Source organism: Delphinus delphis, chromosome X (genome assembly GCF_949987515.2).
Source record: "Delphinus delphis chromosome X, mDelDel1.2, whole genome shotgun sequence".
NCBI classification, from domain to species: Eukaryota; Metazoa; Chordata; class Mammalia; order Artiodactyla; family Delphinidae; genus Delphinus; species Delphinus delphis.
In genome coordinates this window covers 17026335-17045618 of record NC_082704.1, presented here as the reverse complement: position 1 = coordinate 17045618, position 19284 = coordinate 17026335, and the positions used below count along the sequence as shown (strand labels likewise).

The following is a 19284-nucleotide window of genomic DNA, read 5'->3' as shown; positions in this document are numbered from 1 at the left end:
TTTTCCTTTTTGCCTAATTAGGTTTTCTCTTTTCTGGACTGTCGGTTCAGGGCTGGCTTTTTTTAAGTTGGATTTTTTTTTTTTTAATAAGCAGCCAGAGGCAGCTCTGCTTGAGGGTGAAGCCACCTCCCAGTTTCCCCTCCCCCTTTACCACCCTCCCCCCCCCCATAGTTCCCTCCACCAGGTCTAGTGACAATTGGATGATGCAGTTCTGATAATCATCCGATTCCAGAATGGGTGGCTGCATTCCCTTTCTGAAGGCAGAAAGGACACTGTGCCCCAGAATCATGCCCCCTTTGCTGTTGTTGTCCGCCTTCATTTTTTTAGTGAACGTCCTGGGAGGAGCCCCAGGACACAACCCGGACCGCAGGACCAAGATGATCTCAATACACAGCCTCTCCGAGCTGGAGCGTCTGAAGCTGCAAGAGACTGCTTACCACGAACTCGTGGCCAGGCATTTCCTCTCTGAATTCAAACCTGAAAGAGGTGAGCAGTACCCCGGGATGTGGCATCCTCGCCTTCGGGCCGAGTGGACCCCCTGGGCGGAACGGGACGAATTGGGGGTCCAGGAGGGTGGGAGGGACTCTCCTCTGGTCTTGGACCTGGCCGGTTCTCCTGGATCCTGAGGAACTGAGGGAGCGGGAGTTGAAGGGTGTTTGGTGAATTGGGAAGAGGTAAAGATTAGTTGAGTTGGGTTGAAGCCTGGGGGCTTGAGAGGCAGTGAGACAGGCAGATACCAGGGACAGACAGGTGGACAGAGGACAGGTGAAAAGACAGACGCACCAGGTGAGGTGCCAGAACAAGTCGGAATGAGATGGAAACGCAGAGGGACACTCAGAGCAGACTGGGACAGACAGAGACAGCGCGGTTGAGAGACGAAGAGTTAGAGGGAGATAGCGAGACAGTGAGAGAGAGACACGGGCCAATCCGGGCGAGCAGCGGGAGGGCGGGTGCGGGTGCGGGGGGCGGCGGCAGGAGGTGCGCTGGGAGCGAGCGGGACCCAGCGCAGGACGGGGGTCGAGCGCGCCAGTGGTCTCCGCGGTGCAGGCGCAGATTCTGCGACTGAGGGGAGGTGGGAGGGGCTCACGCGAGCCGAGGGTTGCCACTGCAGTGATGAAAAGTGCAGGGGGCCGCAGGTTCGCCCGGCGCAGCCTAAAAGGAGCGCAGCAAAGGGCGAGGAGACCCCGCGGGCAGCCGCCACTGCGGGGGTCGGAGTGCGGAGATAGCGGGTGTCACCGCTTCTCCCCCAGCCGCAGCGCGGGGAGCCGACGGCATCCCGGGAGCAAGCGCGCCAGCAGTAACTTAGCGACCCTTAGTAGCCGAGGCGCCGCAGGCAGAGCCCCTCCCCTCGCCTGTTGCGCTGTCCCGCGGCCTCGGAGCCCCGGAATTTATGTTTTAAGCGTTGTGTTGAGCTACTGCTGGTGCGTAACAAGATGCGCGCTGCGCACGCGGCGCCTCAGATGATCTGGTTTGGTTAAATTCTTGGAGTCTCACATGTGGTAGTTACGATTGGTCTCGTTTTCAAATGGGGAAACTGAGGCTGAGTGAAAGCAAAACACTTTTGGGGGGCTGGACAGAGCTGTTTGCCCCTCTCCCCAGTCTCTGTGGATCAATGCATTACGATGTTTTAGTCACTTATAAAATCCTATTTGTATGAGAATGCGTGTGTTTTCTTTTTCTCTTCCCATAGCTCTACCTATTGACCGTCCAAACACCTTGGAGAAGTGGTTTCTGATTCTGAGAGGACAAGAGAGGGGTGAGGGTCTCTCATACTGTACTTTCCTTAGTAAAGAAATAGAATGCTGCACCCCTCCTGTACTGCGTCCCAGGCTATTGGAGACTGGGCGGTGCCCACTGCCCCTGGGGGGGACTCACCCCCGCCCCGCTTCCAGAAACCCCGCAGGGGATGATTTCAGGAAATGGCGCACTAGCTGCAGGAGTGCTGGGCAGTCCCATCAGATATACCTAAGCTTTCTGTGTGAATCTACCCCAGACAGTTTGCCCAGAAGAAATTACCCTCATTGCTTCAAGGTGGTCACCCCCTGGCAGGAATTAAGGTGGAGACCCCGTCGGGGTAGTTGAGTGGAGCTGAGTCGTTCAGCCAGACCATCGCAGGGTCCCTTTGGCTCCCTCCCCAGGGAGGGGCGCTACGGCTCTGGTGGGGTGGGGTTGGCTGGGGGCGGTTGCTTACAGGAGTGCTACAGCCCCTGCAGTTCCTCCTGATTTAAGCCCTGCGGAGCGTTGACGTTTCTCATACTTTCTCTCCCTGGCTCCCCAGCGGTATCACGCAAGACGTTTGGCATTCGACTGGAAGAGGTGCTGGTGAACGAGCTTACCCGCCGCAAGCAACTTGAACTGAGAGCCACGATGCAGATTGAAGAAGCCACCCGTCAGGCTGCGGGCCGTCGTCGGGGAAACGTGGTGCAAAGGATGTTTGGCCGCATCAGGCGCTTTTTCAGTCGCAGGCGGGCTGAGCCCTCCTTGCCCCGGGAGTTTACTCGCCGTGGGCGTCGAGTGAGTTAAACCCTCCAGTTTTCAGGCAGGGACCCTTCTTGAAGTGTCCAGGGATGTGGGGCGGGAAAGTCAAGGCCTGTGTCCTCAGAGGAAAGGGGAGCTGAACAGAACGTGTTGGAGGGGTGTAATTGGCCTGCCACAGAGAGAATGTCTCCTGTTGTGAATGTGATGCAATCTTCAGGAAGGTCCGGAGTGACCCTCCTGCTCCCCCATTTTAACCTAGTGAGGGTTTCTCCACAGGGTGCAGTCTCTGTGGATAGCCTGGCTGAACTGGAGGACGGGGCCCTGCTGCTGCAGACCCTGCAACTTTCCAAGACTTCCTTTCCAATTGGCCAGCGACTTCTGGGATCCAAAAGGAAAATGAGCCTCAATCCGATTGCCAAGCAAATCCCCCAGGTTGTTGAGGCTTGCTGCAGCTTCATTGAGAAACATGGTAAGGGGCCAAGAATGATGGTTAAATCAAGGTAGGAGGCAATTCAAGAGAAAGAACGGTGTTCTAGAGATGGGGAGAGGAAAGAGGTCAAGGGATGAAGGGCTTGAAACATTCCCCTGCCACCAGTTGGGGTTGGGATACAATGGGGGAGGAAAAGGGAAATGCTAGGGGTGGGGGCAGTGAGCACAGATACTTAGCATCCCCTGGTCTTTTCTTTCAGGCTTAAGCACAGTGGGGATTTTCACCCTGGAATATTCTGAGCAGAGGGTGCGTAAGGTAAATCAGCTATGTATATGCTTTTGTTCCTTCAGTGAGAAAAAACTGGTGGGGGTGGGGGCTCCCCCATAGACCTGAAGAGAATGTCATGCCTCGTGAAGGGAGCACAGTCTTCTTTCTAGCCCCCTAGGCACACCGTATAGCCAACTACCTCCACTGAAGCCTGAGACCTACTGAAGGAGTGGCCAGCAGGGAGCCTGTGATGGGCAGAGCAGCCACCGAATGTATTCTCTCTCTTTTTCTAGCTCCGTGAAGAATTTGATCAAGGTCTGGATGTAGTGCTGGATGACTCTCAGAACGTGCATGATGTGGCCGCACTCCTCAAGGAGTTTTTCCGTGACATGAAGGACTCTTTGCTGCCAGATGATCTGTACATGTCCTTCCTCCTGACAGCAAGTGAGTCTTCTGCTCTCCCTTGTTGGGCAAGGAAAGGAAATAGTACAGGGGATGTGGGGTTCTGGGGACAGAGCTCAGGCTGCAAGACCCCAAGGAACTAAGGCAAAATGAACACCAGAAGATGAAAACACCTCTCCAGATTCCGCTATAAGTCTGTTGTTTGGAAATCTCTCTAGAGCTTCTTGAAGCTGTGTGCACCCTCTCAGGGCAAAGAAGAACCTAGGTTCTGTAGGGAGGGGGTCTGATTTTTACTTTTTTTTTTTTTTTTGCGGTACGCGGGCCTCTCACTGTTGTGGCCTCTCCCGTTGTGGAGCACAGGCTCTGGACGCACAGGCTCAGCGGCCATGGCTCACGGGCCCAGCCGCTCCGCGGCATGTGGGATCTTCTCGGACCGGGGCACGAACCCGTGTCCCCTGCATCGGCAGGCGGACTCTCAACCACTGCGCCACCAGGGAAGCCCAGGGGGTCTGATTTTGATGGGAGCACTTCTTGCTTTTAGGAATCCTGAGCTCAAATGCCATGAGAATGAGCAAAGAAAAGATGCTTGAGTACTTTATCCATAGCCTTTGGCATTTTTCAACCAGAATCACACCTTTCTTTGTATCAGGCTGCTGCCAAGGTTAGCCCCCTAAGCCAGTGCCTGTTTTCCTTCCTCTAGCTCTGAAGCCACAGGATCAGCTTTCTGCCTTGCAGTTGCTGGTTTACCTGATGCCACCTTGCCACAGTGACACCCTGGAGCGTCTCCTGAAGGTCCTGCATAAGATCACTGAGAACTGCGAGGACTCCATTGGCATTGATGGACAGTTGGTAAAAAGCTCTGGGAAAGGGTAGCGAGATTTACAGAAGGGGAGATGTGTGGGAGTATATGAGAAAGAGACAGAGACAGAGAGACAGAGGGAGAGGGAAACAAGAACAAAAAGAGACATTTTTGTTTGTGTAACTTCCATTATTACTTCAGAGTTGATCACTTTCTGCTTTCCTTTACTTAGGTTTCAGGCAATCGTATGACTTCCACCAATTTGGCTTTGGTGTTTGGATCTGCTCTCCTGAAGAGGGGGACATCTGCCAAGAGGGAGTCCAGGAAAACAAAACTGGGGATTGACCACTATGTTGCTTCTGTCAGTGTGGTCCGTGCCATGATTGATAACTGGGATATCCTCTTTCAGGTAGGTGGAAGCTTTGGACACACTTATTTCACAGCTCTTTCACCTGTTCACAAGGCAAGGAAGAGTTCCACATGCATCCCTGGGGGTATCCAAAGCAGGCAGCCACAAATCTCCCAGTCTAGAAATCCTTCCTACATTAGCTGGGCATGGTGCCTTCAGTTCTGGGTACCTGATAGAGATGAGTATAGATTTTAAAAATGTTGTGTAATAAAGGCTAACATTGCTAATTTTACCCTCAGGTGCCTCCCCATATTCAGAGGCAGGTTGCTAAGCGTGTATGGAAATCCAGTCCTGAAGCCCTTGATTTTATCAGACGCAGGAATTTGAGGAAGATCCAGTGAGTGTTTTCTTGGTTTGTTCATGCTTAGCCTGAAGGAGAATCACCTATGGGGGCTCCCAACCCCAGGCCACCTTTATGTTAGTCAACCCAAGTATACAAACTGACTTGCTTTTTCAAATTCGTTCCCCATCAGGAGCGCACGGATAAAGATGGAAGAGGATGCTTTACTTTCTGATCCAGTGGAAAACTCTGCTGAAGCCCGGGCTGCTGTCCTTGGTCAAAGCAAGCCCTTTGATGAAGGTCAGTTCCCTGCTGGTGGTCAGACCCCTGGTGAAGGTCAGGCCCTTGCTGAAGGTCAGTCCCTTGGTGAAGGTCAGGCCCTTCCCGAAGGCCAGGTCCTTGCTGAAGATGAGCCCCTTGAGGAAGATGAGTCCTCTGAGGAAGATGTGCCAGTCAATGAAGAACTAGTATTTGAATATCTCAATCAAGGAGTAGTCTTTGGTGAAGTCCAAGGTCTCGAGATTCCAAATGACCTTGAGATTCCAGGCCCACATCTCGAAGGCATTCCAGAACTTGATGAAGATGACGATGATGATGACAACGACGATGATGACGATACCCTGAATTTTGATCTTCCTCCCCTTGAGGACATTCTAGACCCTGATGATGAAATTCTAGAACTCATTGAAATCCAAGACTTTGAAGAAATACCATATTTTGATATGGTTCCAGATCCTGAAGTAGCCCGAGATGTGCAAGAAATCCCCAACCCTGGAGAAAACCCAAACCACGACCTTGAAGAAGGACCAGATTTTGAAGACTACCAAAACCTTGACCTAGCAGAAGTTCCCTATCTTGATGTAATCCCGAACAATGAAGAAGCCTCAGATACTGATGAAATCCCAGACAATGAAGAAGCCCCTGACACTGACGGAATCCCAGACCATGCAGATGACTCAGATAATGATGAAAACCCAGATTCTGAAGAAGACCCCAATCTTGAAGAGGTCCCAGCCCTTGATGAAATCCAAAATGATGAAGCCTCAAATGCTGAAGAAATTCCAGACCATGAAGAAGCCCCAGAGGTCAATGGGATTTCAGACTCTGGTGAAGACCTTGATTTTGATGAAGTCCCAGCTCTTCATGTGGTCCCAAGCCCTGAAGAAGCCCCTGGTGGTCATGAACTCCCAAATCATGAAGAATCCCCAGAGGTTAATGGGCTCTCAGATTCTGAAGAAGACCCCAGTCTTGAAGAGGTTCCAGCTCTTGATGGAGTCCCAAATGATGAAGAAACCACAGATACTGAAGAAATTCCAGATTATGAAGAAACTCCAGAAGTCAATGGAATTGCAGGCTCTGAAGAAGACTCCAACCCTGAAGAGGTCCCAGCCCTCCATGTGGTAACGAGCCCTGAAGATGTCTCTGATTTTGATGAAATTCAGAACCAGGAAGAATCTTCAGATGTAAGTGGAGTCCCAAACGATGAAGAAGCCTCAGACGCTGAAGAAATCCCAGGACACAAAGAAGACTCTGATGTCAGTGCAATCCAAGACTCTGAAGAAAACCCCAATCTTGAAGAAGACACAGTTCTCAGTGTGGTTCCAGAGCCTGAGGGCACTCAAATTTGCAACAAAATTCCGGATTCTCAGAAAGACTTAGCCAACACTTTTGAAGAAGATGAAATTACAAATATGGCTCCAGAGCCTGAAGATGTCTCCATTCTTAATACAATTTCAGACCCTCAGCCAGACCTAGCTGTCAATCTTGAAGAAATCATGAATGTGGAAGCAGTCCCAATGCCTAGTAATCTTGACTCTAAAGAAGTTCAGAGTCCAAAGACCATCCAGTTCTGCAAAGAAGATGCAGCTGTTACATTTCCTGTAGATACCACCTTCCTTAAAAACAAGTCTCAGCCTGGCCAAGTCGTGGACTACAGGTCCTCCTCAGAGTCATTGAAGACCGACACCTGCTTTCTCCCCTCCATGAAGTTCTGTAAGCTTCCGGCTCCAGCTTTGTTACTCATTTGCTTAGTAAAATTAGTCAGGCTGGTTGTAGGGTGGTGGTGGTTGTTAGGAGGACGCCCACTTCCTCGCTTCCCTGGTGGTATTGCCCATTTGCTCTAAGCACGGGGTATCTGTCTCACTCTTTCTGTTCTCTAACATGGCCCTGCCCTCCTGCCCCCCACCCCCACACACCCAGCTTCCACAGTGGGCCTAGATTTAGAGATGTATGTTCTACTGTTAGGCTGCAGTTTTCTTACATGTCAAATGGGGGTAATCATTTCTGCCCTAACTTCTTGCCTCATACTGTATTTGAAGCTCAAAATTAGGTCTTAGTTCCTTGGGTGCTGTGCAAAGTGTGAAGTCTAGAAACATAAGGAGTTAACATTGTTACTATTTTCCAGGTTCCTCTGAGGAGCCAGCTGTGCCTCCCGGCACTGCCCGTTCCCATGACGATGATGAAGGAGCGGGTAACCCCCCCATTCTGGAGCAAGACCGCCCATTGCTCCGTGTGCCCCGGGAGAAGGAGGCCAAAACTGGCATCGGCTACTTCTTTCCTTAGATGTTTTTCCTTCTATATGGTGCCAGACAGGGGGAAAGGGTGGGGGTAGACCTGGGATGTCACAGGAAACATTAAGGAGAGTCTTGAAGGTAAAGATCTGAGGGTAAGAAGGAGTTCCACCTGATGCTCGGGTCAGGCTGTGAATTCCAAACACACTGCCAGCCCCTTTCCTGGGGATGCTCGGTCCCTTCAGCTGGTAAAAGTGGAGATGTTTCTGTGTCATGCTCAGGCGCCCTGGTGCTACCTTGCCTCTCTCTTTTACCCCTGATCCTGGCTTTCCCTTACTACAGCTGTTCCTTTAATTGATGTGACATTTGTGGTAAACACCTGTCGCAGAGAAGCTCACAAATCTCGAGGTGCTTTCCCTCCCCCAAAGAGGATTGCATGCTTTTCCTGACTTTCCTACCCTCCTCCTAAGAGCTCAGTTGGAAAGGCCCTCAAGAGGCATGCTAGGATGTTAGGTCAGCCTACTGACAGCTGACAATTAATGCTAAACCATGTCACACCAACTCATAGCCGTGTCCCCGCAGCCACTCCACCGCCTCAGGATAATTTTGTCCAAATTATTTAGACCAATGGCTCGTCAAACAGCCACTCCCCAAATCCTGAGAAACCCAACTAGCTTTTCTGGGGTCAAAAGTTAGAGGAAAAAAATTGATTTTATTACCTAGATCTGTTTTACAGATAGCTGGCAGCCACATCCTGTTGTCAGCAAAACAGCTAGTTAGGTACAAACACATAGTTCCAAGCAGTAAAAGTCACCTGATTACAAATGTTCTTAAATATCGTCTCTGTAGTTCCTCTATGCAGGACGGTACAAATTTGCGGGACATGCTCTGGTAACACGCAGATATGGGTTATGTATGACATCCAAAATTATAGCTGTTATTGAGGGGTAACAACTGCTAAGGTCCATAGAATGAAGAATGTATTGTATTGAGGGTTAGAAATTGATCACACAATGGGTAACAACCGCAGAGCTCGAAGATTTGTGATTGTTAAAACTTCTCTGGCATTTAATCATTAATAAACATCGTATTGTGACAGCAGCATATTCATGGCTTACTGTGTGTGTGTTTTTTTTATTTGAAATTTTGTTGGTGAGTTGGGAAGCTCTAGCTGGAGCTGAAGGGGAAAGAGAGGTGGGGAAGAGGAACGAAATAGAAGAGGGTGATGTGGAATAAAGGGCAGGGGTGACATGGTGTAAAGGGATGGAGTGAGTGGAATAAAGGGGAAGGGGTGATTTGGAATAAGGGGATGGAGAGAGATGGAATAAAGATGTGAGGTGGAATAAAGGGTAGTGATGTGGGGTACAAGAGAAGGGGTGATGGAGAATAGAGGGGAGGGGTGATATGGGATAAAGGGATGGAGAGAAATGAAATAAAGGGAGGTGATGTGGGATAAGGGGGGTGAGGGGGATAAAGGAGAGGGTGTTGGGGAATAAAGGGGAAGGGGTAATGTGGAATAAGGAGATGGAGAGAAATGGAATAAAGGGGTGAGGTGGAAAAAAGGGGTGTGGTGTGTGATAAAGGAGAGTAAAGTGGAAGAAAGGGGAAAGAGCTGTAACTGAATAAAGAGAATGTAGAAGGGATGAAGGAGAAGTAGGGGAAAAGAATAAGGCTTAAGAGGAGGCCCTCTAAAAGGAGAAAAGAGGGGAATAAAGGGAGAGATCACTAGGTGCTCTCAACTGAGAAATTCCCCCTGGATTGGTCAAAAATTAAAACCTAGAAATATCCTGAGACATATGATTTCCAAGAGTAAGAGAAGAACATGCTCCTGTTTGATTGATGGGACCGCCAAACTTTCTTGAAAGCTTAAGACTTCATGACATGCTTGGAAATTTCACATGTCAGGGACAGAGTTCCAGAAAGTGGAATGATGTGTATTATTTATTTTTGCACACTTTACTTTAAGATATTTCCTTCTGTAGAGTTTTACAGACAGCAGAAAGGTAATGTTGGGTCCCTCCTATAATAATGATTATTTTACAATAATAATTATAATGATAGTTCACACATATCGAGTTCCTAAATGTGTTTAAAGCTTTACTTGCATCATTTTATTTAATATTCACAGCAACTCTATGAGATACATGTTACTGTCATCCTCATTTTCTTCTTGAGGAAAATGAGATACAGAGAGGTCAGATAACCTGCCCAAATTACACATCTGCTTAGTGGAAAACAGCCAGTCTTCAAAACTTTAACGACTAGATTATACTGGCTTATCCTAAAATTTTAGGATTCTTCCTTTGACACAAAGATGCACTATGATGTCAGCAGTCAGTTTTTTGGGTTTGGATTTGCACTTTTAACAAGCAAGCTTCAGGTTCCTTCCTTATAGGTCCTTTTATCAGACAAGCCATTAGACAACAACTGTGATATCTCAGACAGACCCTAGCAGTTGTATCTAGGACTCACAGATATTAAACCCAGCAGAAGATATAAAGCTCATCCCTTCCAACTCTCTGTTATATGTATGGTCACAGTAGGGCTCATATTTGGAAAGGACTTACTTGAGGTCAGAGATCTGGATTAAGATCCAGACAGGCCTCTGACTGCCATTCCAGGACTTTATGGAGCTAAAATAGTGTGATGTGTCCTTGGAAGGGTTCACCTGTGCTTTTCCCACTCAGCTTGAAAATCAACAAATAAACCAGATAACAAGCAGGTAAGTAGATTGATTCAAAACATTCCCTTCACTTCCTGGCCTTCCCTGAAACCAGGTTTTCTCCTGATCTTATTGCTTCCCCTACATTCCCCCCTAGTGCTGACTACCAACCAAGGAGTTGGGGCTGAGAGTGGTGAGTAGGCATTATCCTCACTCTTCCCCATACTCTAAGGGCCAGCTCAACGGGCTACCTTGACACTCCAAGTCCTGTCCTCATCCTAGGTGAGCTCAACAATATCTACGTGGAAGACCCATCCCACACCCTGGCCTTTCATCCTTTAACTTAGCATTTCAACCACCTGCAGCCACTTGGCATCACTAGGCATGACATCACTTCCAAAAGACTCAACTCCAGTATTCCACTGTGACTCAAATCTCCTAACAATGGCTGGATTCCACGTCTTCTGCTATTTGGTCTTGTTGAGATGTCCAGTGCCTCAAGGCTTTTCTTTTCTCTTCACTTCTTTCCTTGTCCAGGCAGGATCTCAGGGCGTATTAATTTAGAACTGACTGTATCTTCATTCCCTTGCTCTTGAAATACCATGTCTGCACTATTTACTCTCAGCCTTGGGTCCCTCCAAGCATCTGATTCCTCCAATCTCATAATGACCACTGTGAGAAAATGTAGTAGCCCTCCAAATATTGGTTCATCTAATAGAGTTTCCAACCTCAGCTGGGCCCTCAGGCCACTCAGCAATTCTCTTGCACTCCCCAGGTCATGTCCTTCTCTAATTCTCCTCCCATTCATATTCCATTTCAATATCATCCCCCTCAAACAACAGCCCCTTTCACTCTAACTCATTCCCAATACATCCTCTCTTCTGCTTTATGCTTGTTTATTTTCCTCTTCTTTTTCTAGTTTCTTTAGGTAGGAACTTAGATTATTGATTTTCTCTTTTCTAATGTAAATGTTCAGTGCTTTAACAGTGTACCACAAGTTTTGATGTGTTGTATTTTCATTCAGTTCAATATATTTTTAAAATTTCCTTTGAGACTTTCTCATTGACCAATGGATTATATAGAAGGTTAGTTTACTTTTTAAGTGTTTTGAGATTTTTCTGCCATCTTTCTGTTATTGATTTGTAGTGCTGCCTGGCTCACCTGTGATACGTGGGACTTTCATTTGATCCAGAAAAAGAATGAGCCTACCTGGGCCACCTTCTGTTTCTAAAAATAAGCTGGTGTTCAGGAAATGGCAGTCCTGGGTCACCTTTCTTTCTTGGGTTAAAGGTAATAAGACAACTTTGTACTGTGCTGTTTCCCTAGTCCTAGGGTCCTAACCTTCCTCTTATATCTTTTAGAATTCTACTTTGGTTTTCTCTGAAGTTATTTCCAGGGCTTATATTTGTACTTGATAGGGAGCATCTTGGGAGCAAAAGGGCTATGTGATCTTCTCCTGAGCAGAAGTCTCCTGGTTATTCTTAAAAAGCTTTATTCAGATATAGTTTCCATAAGTTCCAATCTATAGTTTAGAGTGTACAATATTGTTAGTGTATTCACAGAGTTGTACAACCATTGCCATAATATAATTTAATAATATTTTCATCACTCCAAAAAGTAGCCACATACCAGTTAGCAGTCAATCTCTATCTTTCCTGTCCCCCAAGTTTAAGCAACCACCAAACTACTTTCTGTCTTCATAGACTTCCCTATTCTGGACATTTCATATAAATGGAATCACACAGTATGTAATCTTTTGTGACTGGCTTCTTTCATGTAGCATAATATTTTCAAGATTCAACCATGTCATAGCATGTATCAGAACTTTATTGTTTTTTAATGTCAAATAATATTTCATTATTATTTTGGATATGCCATACGGATATGCCATATTTAATTCATATTTACCTAAAAATAATGATGTTGAACATTTTCATATTTCCCCCCATCCTTTGGTCATATATCTTCTGCCTATTTTCAAGTGAGATTTTTGATTGTGTTGAAAGTTGTTTTTATATATTCTGGATAATTTTTTTCCCGTCTGTGACTTGTTTTTCATTCTCTTAATGGAATCTTCTGAAGAGCAGAAGTTTTCAAATTTTTTTGAAATTTATTTATTTTTGGCTGCTTTGGGTCTTTGTTGCTGTGCATGGGCTTTCTCTAGTTGCAGCGAGCGGGGGCTACTCTTTGCTGCAGTGTGTGGGCTTATTGCAGTGGCTTCTCTTGTTGCAGAGCACAGGCTCTAGCTGTGCGGGCTTCAGTAGTTGTGGCATGTGGGCTCAGTAGTTGTGGCTCGCGGGCTCTAGAGTGCAGGCTCAGTAGTAGTGGCATACTGGCTTATTTGCTCCTCGGCATGTGGGATCTTCCTGGACCAGGGATCAAACCCGTGTCCCCTGCATTGGCAGGCGGATTCCCAAACACTGCACCACCAGGGAAGTCCCAGAAGTTTTTAATTTTAATGAAGCTCAGTTTACCATGTTAAAAATGTTTAGAATTTTACTTTTGGTGTCATTTCTAAGAAATCATTGCCTACCGCATGCTCACAAAGCATTCTCTCAAAGTCTGCACCAGACCAAGGAGATGATTGGTCTAAGGTGCAAAATTTAAGGAGTATCTCTCAAGGTTGTGCAAATCCCCGAGAGTGAGGACGTTCTTAAATTTTGCACCCTAGGCCCCTCATTTGCCTGGTCCTGTTTTCTGCTATGTTTTATCCAATACGTTTTATAGTTTTATTTATCCAATCATCAGTTGAGAGCCAAATGGGTTGTTTCCACTTTTCTTATTGTAAATAATGCTGCTATGAAATTCATGTACAAGTTTTTGTGCAGAGATACGTTTTCATTTTTCTTAGGTATGTACCTAGGAGTGGAATTGCTGGGTCATATGGTAACTCTATTTTTAAACACTTTTGGAAACTGTCAGTTTTTTAAAGTGATTCTATCATTTTACATTCCTACCAGCAATGCATGAGATTTCTAATTTCTTCACATTTTTGTCAACAATTTTTATTATCTTTTTTAAAAGTTATTATTGCAGTCCTTCTAGTGGTGTGAATGGTTTCTCATCGTGGTTTTGATTTGCATTTCTCTGAAGACTAGTGATGCTAATCAATGTAATATACCATATTAAGAAACTAAAACTTTAAAAAATTTTAGTTTTTCTATTTCTGCCTACAATTTATTTGGAGTTGAATTTATATACAGTGTGAGGTATGGATTGAAATTCATTTTTTGATTCTATACATATATTCACATTTTCTAATACCATTTAATGAAAAGACTATAATTTATCTATTTAATTGCCTTTATAACTTTGTCAAAAATTGGTTGATCATTCATTTTGTGTATATTTCTGCATTTTCTCTCTGTTTGATGGATCTATTTTTCTATTTTTATGTCAGTACCATCTTTCTTGATTACTGTAGACTTATAATAAATCTTTAAATAGGGGAGTGTCAGCCTTCTATTTTTGTCCCCAGCTTTATTGAGGTATAAATGACATATAACGTTGTGTAACCTTAAGGTATACAACATGACAATTTGATACATGTCTATTTCTCAAAATGTTTACCACAGCAAGGTTAGTTAACACAGCTTACCTCACATAATTACCATTTTGTTGTAATGGTGATGGTGGTGAGAACATTAGAGCTCTACTCTCCTAGCAACTTTCAAGTATACAATACAGTATTATCAACTACAGTCACCATGCTGTACATTATATCCCTGGAAATTATTCATCTTATTCAAAGTTTGTGCCCTTTGACCAATACCTCCCTATTTCCCACCCCTCAGCTACTGGCAACCCAGCCACCATTCTACTCTTTCTATGAGTTTGATGTTTTTAGAGTCTACATATAAAGTGAGATAATACGGTGTTTGTTTTTCTCTGTATGACTTATTTCGCTTAGCATGATGCTTTCAAGGGGCATCTACGTTGTTGCAAACGGCAGAATTTCCTTCTTTTTTATAGCTGAATTATGTATCTATATCTGTATCTACCTATCTACCTGTATAAATAGATATAGATTTAGATACAAATATAGATATAGATAGCACATTTTCTCTATTGATTTATCCATTGATGGACACTTAGATTGTATCCATGTCTTGGTTGTTGTGAATAATGCTGTAATAAACATGGGAGTACGGATACCTCTTTGATACCCTGTTTTCATTTCCTTTGGGTATGTACCCAAATGGATTTCTGGGTCATGTGGTAGTTCTATTTTTAATTTTATGAGGAACCTCCATTCTGTCTTCCACAGTGGCTTTACAACTTACATTTCTAACAGCACTGCACAGGGTTCCTTATTCTCCACATCTTCGCCAGCATTTGTTATTGCTTATCTTTTTGATAACAGCCATTCTAAAAGGTATATGAGTAATACATCATTGTGGTTTTGATTTGCATTTCCCTGATGATTAGCGACATTGAGCACCTTTTAATGTATGTGTTAACCATTTATGTATTCTTTGGAAAATAAATGTCTTTTCAAGTCCTAAACCCATTTTTTTTTTCCTCTTTATTGGAGTATAATTGCTTTACAATGGTGTGTTAGTTTCTGCTTTATAACAAAGTGAATCAGTTATACATATACATACGTCCCCATATCTCTTCCCTCTTGCATCACCCTCCCTCCACCCTCCCTATCCCACCCCTCCAGGTGGTCACAAAGCACCGAGCTGATCTCCCTGTGCTATGCAGCTGCTTCCCACTAGCTCTCTACCTTACATTTGGTAGTGTATATATGTCCATGCCTCTCTCTCGCTTTGTCACAGCTTACCCTTCCCCCTCCCCATATCCTCAAGTCCATTCTCTAGTAGGTCTGTGTCTTATACCTGTCTTACCTCTAGGTTCTTCATGACATTTTTTTCTTAAATTCCATATATACGTGTTAGCATACAGTATTTGTCTTTCTCTTTCTGACTTACTTCACTCTGTATGACAGACTCTAGGTCTATCCACCTCATTACAAATAGCTCAATTTCATTTCTTTTTATGGCTGAGTAATATTCCATTGTATATATGTGCCACATCTTCTTTATCCATTCATCTGTTGATGGACACTTAGGTTGTTTCCATCTCCGGGCTATTGTAAATAGAGCTGCAATGAACATTTTGGTACATGACTATTTTTGAATTATGGTTTTCTCAGAGTATATGCCCAGTAGTGGGATTGCTGGGTCATAAGGTAGTTCTATTTGCAGTTTTTTAAGGAACTTCCATACTGTTCTCCACAGTGGCTGTATCAATTTACATTCCCACCAACAGTGCAAGAGGGTTCCCTTTTCTCCACACCCTCTCCAGCATTTATTGTTTCTAGATTTTTTGGTGATGGCCATTCTGACTGGTGTGAGATGATATCCCATTGTAGTTTTGATTTGCATTTCTCTAATGATTAATGATGTTGAGCATTCTTTCATGTGTTTGTTGGCAGACTGTATATCTTCTTTGGAAACATGTCTATTTAGATCTGCTCATTTTTGGATTGGGTTGTGGGTTTTTTTGTTTTTGAGCTGCATGAGCTACTTATAAATTTTGGAGATTAATCCTTGTCAGTTGCTTCATTTGCAAATATTTTCTCCCATTCTGAGGGTTGTCTTTTGGTCTTGTTTATGGTTTCCTTTGCTGTGCAGAAGCTTTGAAGTTTCATTAGGTCCCATTTGTTTATTTTTATTTCCATTTCTCTAGGAGGTGGGTCAAAAAGGATCTTGCTGTGATTTATGTCACACAGTGTTCTGCCTATGTTTTCCTCTAAGAGTTTCATAGTTTCTGGCCTTACATTTAGGTCTTTAATCCATTTTGAGCTTATTTTTGTGTATGGTGTTAGGGAGTGATCTAATCTCATACTTTTACATGTACCTGCCCAGTTTTCCCAGTACCACTTATTGAAGAGGCTGACATTTCTCCACTGTACATTCCTGCCTCCTTTATCAAAGACAAGGTGACCATATGTGTGTGGGTTTATCTCTGGGCTTTCTATTCTGTTCCATTGATCTCTCTTTCTGTTTTTGTGCAAGTACCATACTGCCTTGATTACTGTAGCTTTGTAGTATAGTCTGAAGTCAGGGAGCCTAATTCCTCCAGCTCCATTTTTCGTTCTCAAGATTGCTTTGGCTATTCGGGGCCTTTTGTGTTTCCATACAAATTGTGAAATTTTTTGTTCTAGTTCTGTAAAAAATGCCATTGGTAGTTTGATAGGGATTGCATTGAATCTGTAGATTGCTTTGGGGAGTAGAGTCATTTTCACAATGTTGATTCTTCCAATCCAAGAACATGGTATATCTCTCCATCTATTTGTATCATCTTTAATTTCTTTCATCAGTGTCTTATAATTGTCTGCATACAGGTCTTTTGTCTCCTTAGGTAGGTTTATTCCTAGATATTTTATTCTTTTTGTTGCAATGGTAAATGGGAGTGTTTTCCTGATTTCACTTTCAGATTTTTCATCATTAGTGTATAGGAATGCAAGAGATTTCTGTGCATTAATTTTGTATCCTGCAACTTTACCAAATTCATTGATTAGCTCTAGGAGTTTTCTGGTAGCATCTTTAGGATTCTCTATGTTTAGTATCATGTCATCTGCAAACAGTGACAGCTTTACTTCTTATTTTCCGATTTGGAATCCTTTTATTTCCTTTTCTTATCTGATTGCTGTGGCTAAAACTTCCAAAACTATGTTGAATAAGAGTGGTGAGAGTGGGCAACCTTGTCTTGTTCCTGATCTTAGTGGAAATGGTTTCAGTTTTTCACCATTGAGGATGATGTTGGCTATGGGTTTGTCATATATGGCCTTTATTATGTTGAGGAAAGTTCCCTTTATGCCTACTTTCTGCAGGGCTTTTTTAAAATCATAAATGGGTGTTGAATTTTGTTGAAAGCTTTCTCTGCATCTATTGAGATGATCATATGGTTTTTCTCCTTCAATTTGTTAATATGGTGTATTACGTTGATTGATTTGCGTATATTGAAGAATCCTTGCATTCCTGGAATAAACTGCACTTGATCATGATGTATGAACGGTTTAATGTGCTGTTGGACTCTGTTTGCTAGTATTTTGTTGAGGATTTTTGCATCTATGTTCATCAGTGATATTGGTCTGTAGTTTTCTTTCTTTGTGGCGTCCTTGTCTGGTTTTGGTATCAGGGTGATGGTGGCCTCGTAGGATGAGTTTGGGAGTGTTCCTCCCTCTGATATATTCTGGAAGAGTTTGAGAAGGATAGGTGTTAGCTCTTCTCTAAATGTTTGATAGGATTCGCCTGTGAAGCCATCTGGTCCTGGGGTTTTGTTTGTTGGAAGATTTTAAATCACAGTTTCAGTATCAGTGCTTGTGATTGGTCTGTTCATATTTTCTATTTCTTTCTGATTCAGTCTTGGCAGGTTGTACATTTCTAAGAATTTGTCCATTTCTTCCAGGTTGTCCATTTTATTGGCATAGAGTTGCTTGTAGTAATCTCTCATGATCTTTTGTATTTCTGCAGTGTCAGTTGTTACTTCTCCTTTCTCATTTCTAATTCTATTGATTTGAGTCTTCTCCCTTTTTATCTTGATGAGTCTGGCTAATGGTTTATCAATTTTGTTTATCTTCTCAAAGAACCAGCTTTTAGTTTTATTGATCTTTGCTACCGTTTCCTTCATTTCTTTTTCATTTATTTCTGATCTGATTTTTATGATTTCTCTCCTTCTGCTAACTTTGGGTTTTTTTGTTCTTCTTTCTCTAATTGCTTTAGGTGTAAGGTTAGGTTGTTTATTCGAGATGTTTCCTGTTTCTTAAGGTTGGAATGTATTGCTATAAAGTTCCCTCTTAAAACTACTTTTGCTGCATCCCATAGGTTTTGGGTTGTTGTGTCTCCATTGTCATTTGTTTCTAGGTATTTTTTTATTTCCTCTTTGATTTCTTCAGTGATCACTTCGTTATTAAGTAGTGTATTGTTTAGCCTCCATGTGTTTGTATTTTTTACAGATCTTTTCCTGTAATTGACATTTAGTCTCATAGCATTATGGTCAGAAAAGATACTTGATACAATTTCAATTTTCTTAAATTTACCAAGGCTTGATTTGTGACACAAGATATGATCTATCTGGGAGAATGTTCCATGAGCACTTGAGAAGAATGTGTATTCTGTTGTTTTTGGAAGGAATGTCCTATAAATATCAATTAAGTCCATCTTGTTTAATGTATCATTTAAAGCTTGTGTTTCCTTATTTATTTTCATTTTGGATGATCTGTCCATTGGTGAAAGTGGGGTGTTAAAGTCCCCTACTATGAATGTGTTACTGTCGATTTCCCCTTTTATGGCTGTTAGTATTTGCTTTATGTATTGAGGTGCTCCTATGTCGGGTGCATAAATATTTTCAATTGTTATATCTTCTTCTTGGATCGATCCCTTGATCATTATGTAGTGTCCTTCTTTGTCTCTTCTAATAGTCTTTATCTTAATGTCTATTTTGTCTGATATGAGTACTGCTACTCCAGCTTTCTTTTGGTTTCCATTTGCATGAAATATCTTTTTCCATCCCCTTACTTTCAGTCTGTATGTGTCTCTAGGTCTGAAGTGGGTCTCTTGTAGACAGCAAATATATGGGTGTTATTTTTGTATCCATTCAGCCAATCTGTGTCTTTTGGTGGGAGCATTTAGTCCATTTACATTTAAGGTAATTATTGATATGTATGTTCCTATTCTCATTTACTTAATTGTTTTGGGTTCGTTATTGTAGGTCTTTTCCTTCTCTTGTGTTTCTTGCCTAGAGAAGTTCCTTTAGCATTTGTTGTAAAGCTGGTTTGGTAGTGCTGAACTCTCTCAGCTTTTGCTTGTCTGTAAAGTTTTTAATATCTCCATCAAATCTGAATGAGATCCTTGCTGGGTAGAGTAATCTTGGTTGCAGGATTTTCTCCTTCATCACTTTAAATATGTCCTGCCAGTCCCTTCTGGCTTGCAGGGTCCTGCCAATCCTTTTTGGCTTGCAGAGTTTCTACTGAAAGATCAGCTGTAAACCTTATGGGGATTCCCTTGTGTGTTATTTGTTGTTTCTTCCTTGCTGCT

General features: G+C 43.5%; 1 protein-coding gene across 4 annotated transcripts in view; it reads left to right on the top strand.

Moving 5' to 3' along the window:
- The window catches only part of ARHGAP36 (Rho GTPase activating protein 36), a 152586-nt gene extending 143913 nt beyond the window's left edge, over window positions 1–8673 (top strand). For all 4 annotated transcript variants that reach the window (XM_060002346.1, XM_060002349.1, XM_060002348.1 and 1 more), the window contains 11 exons: window positions 328–486; window positions 1691–1756; window positions 2279–2514; window positions 2755–2947; window positions 3168–3223; window positions 3469–3619; window positions 4278–4426; window positions 4609–4785; window positions 5025–5122; window positions 5259–5365; window positions 7470–8673. In XM_060002346.1, the coding sequence (XP_059858329.1) occupies window positions 328–486; window positions 1691–1756; window positions 2279–2514; window positions 2755–2947; window positions 3168–3223; window positions 3469–3619; window positions 4278–4426; window positions 4609–4785; window positions 5025–5122; window positions 5259–5365; window positions 7470–7627 (1550 nt within the window). In that variant the 3' untranslated portion in view covers window positions 7628–8673. The remainder of the gene's footprint in view (window positions 1–327; window positions 487–1690; window positions 1757–2278; window positions 2515–2754; window positions 2948–3167; window positions 3224–3468; window positions 3620–4277; window positions 4427–4608; window positions 4786–5024; window positions 5123–5258; window positions 5366–7469) is intronic.
- Window positions 8674–19284: the final 10611 nt, after the last annotated feature.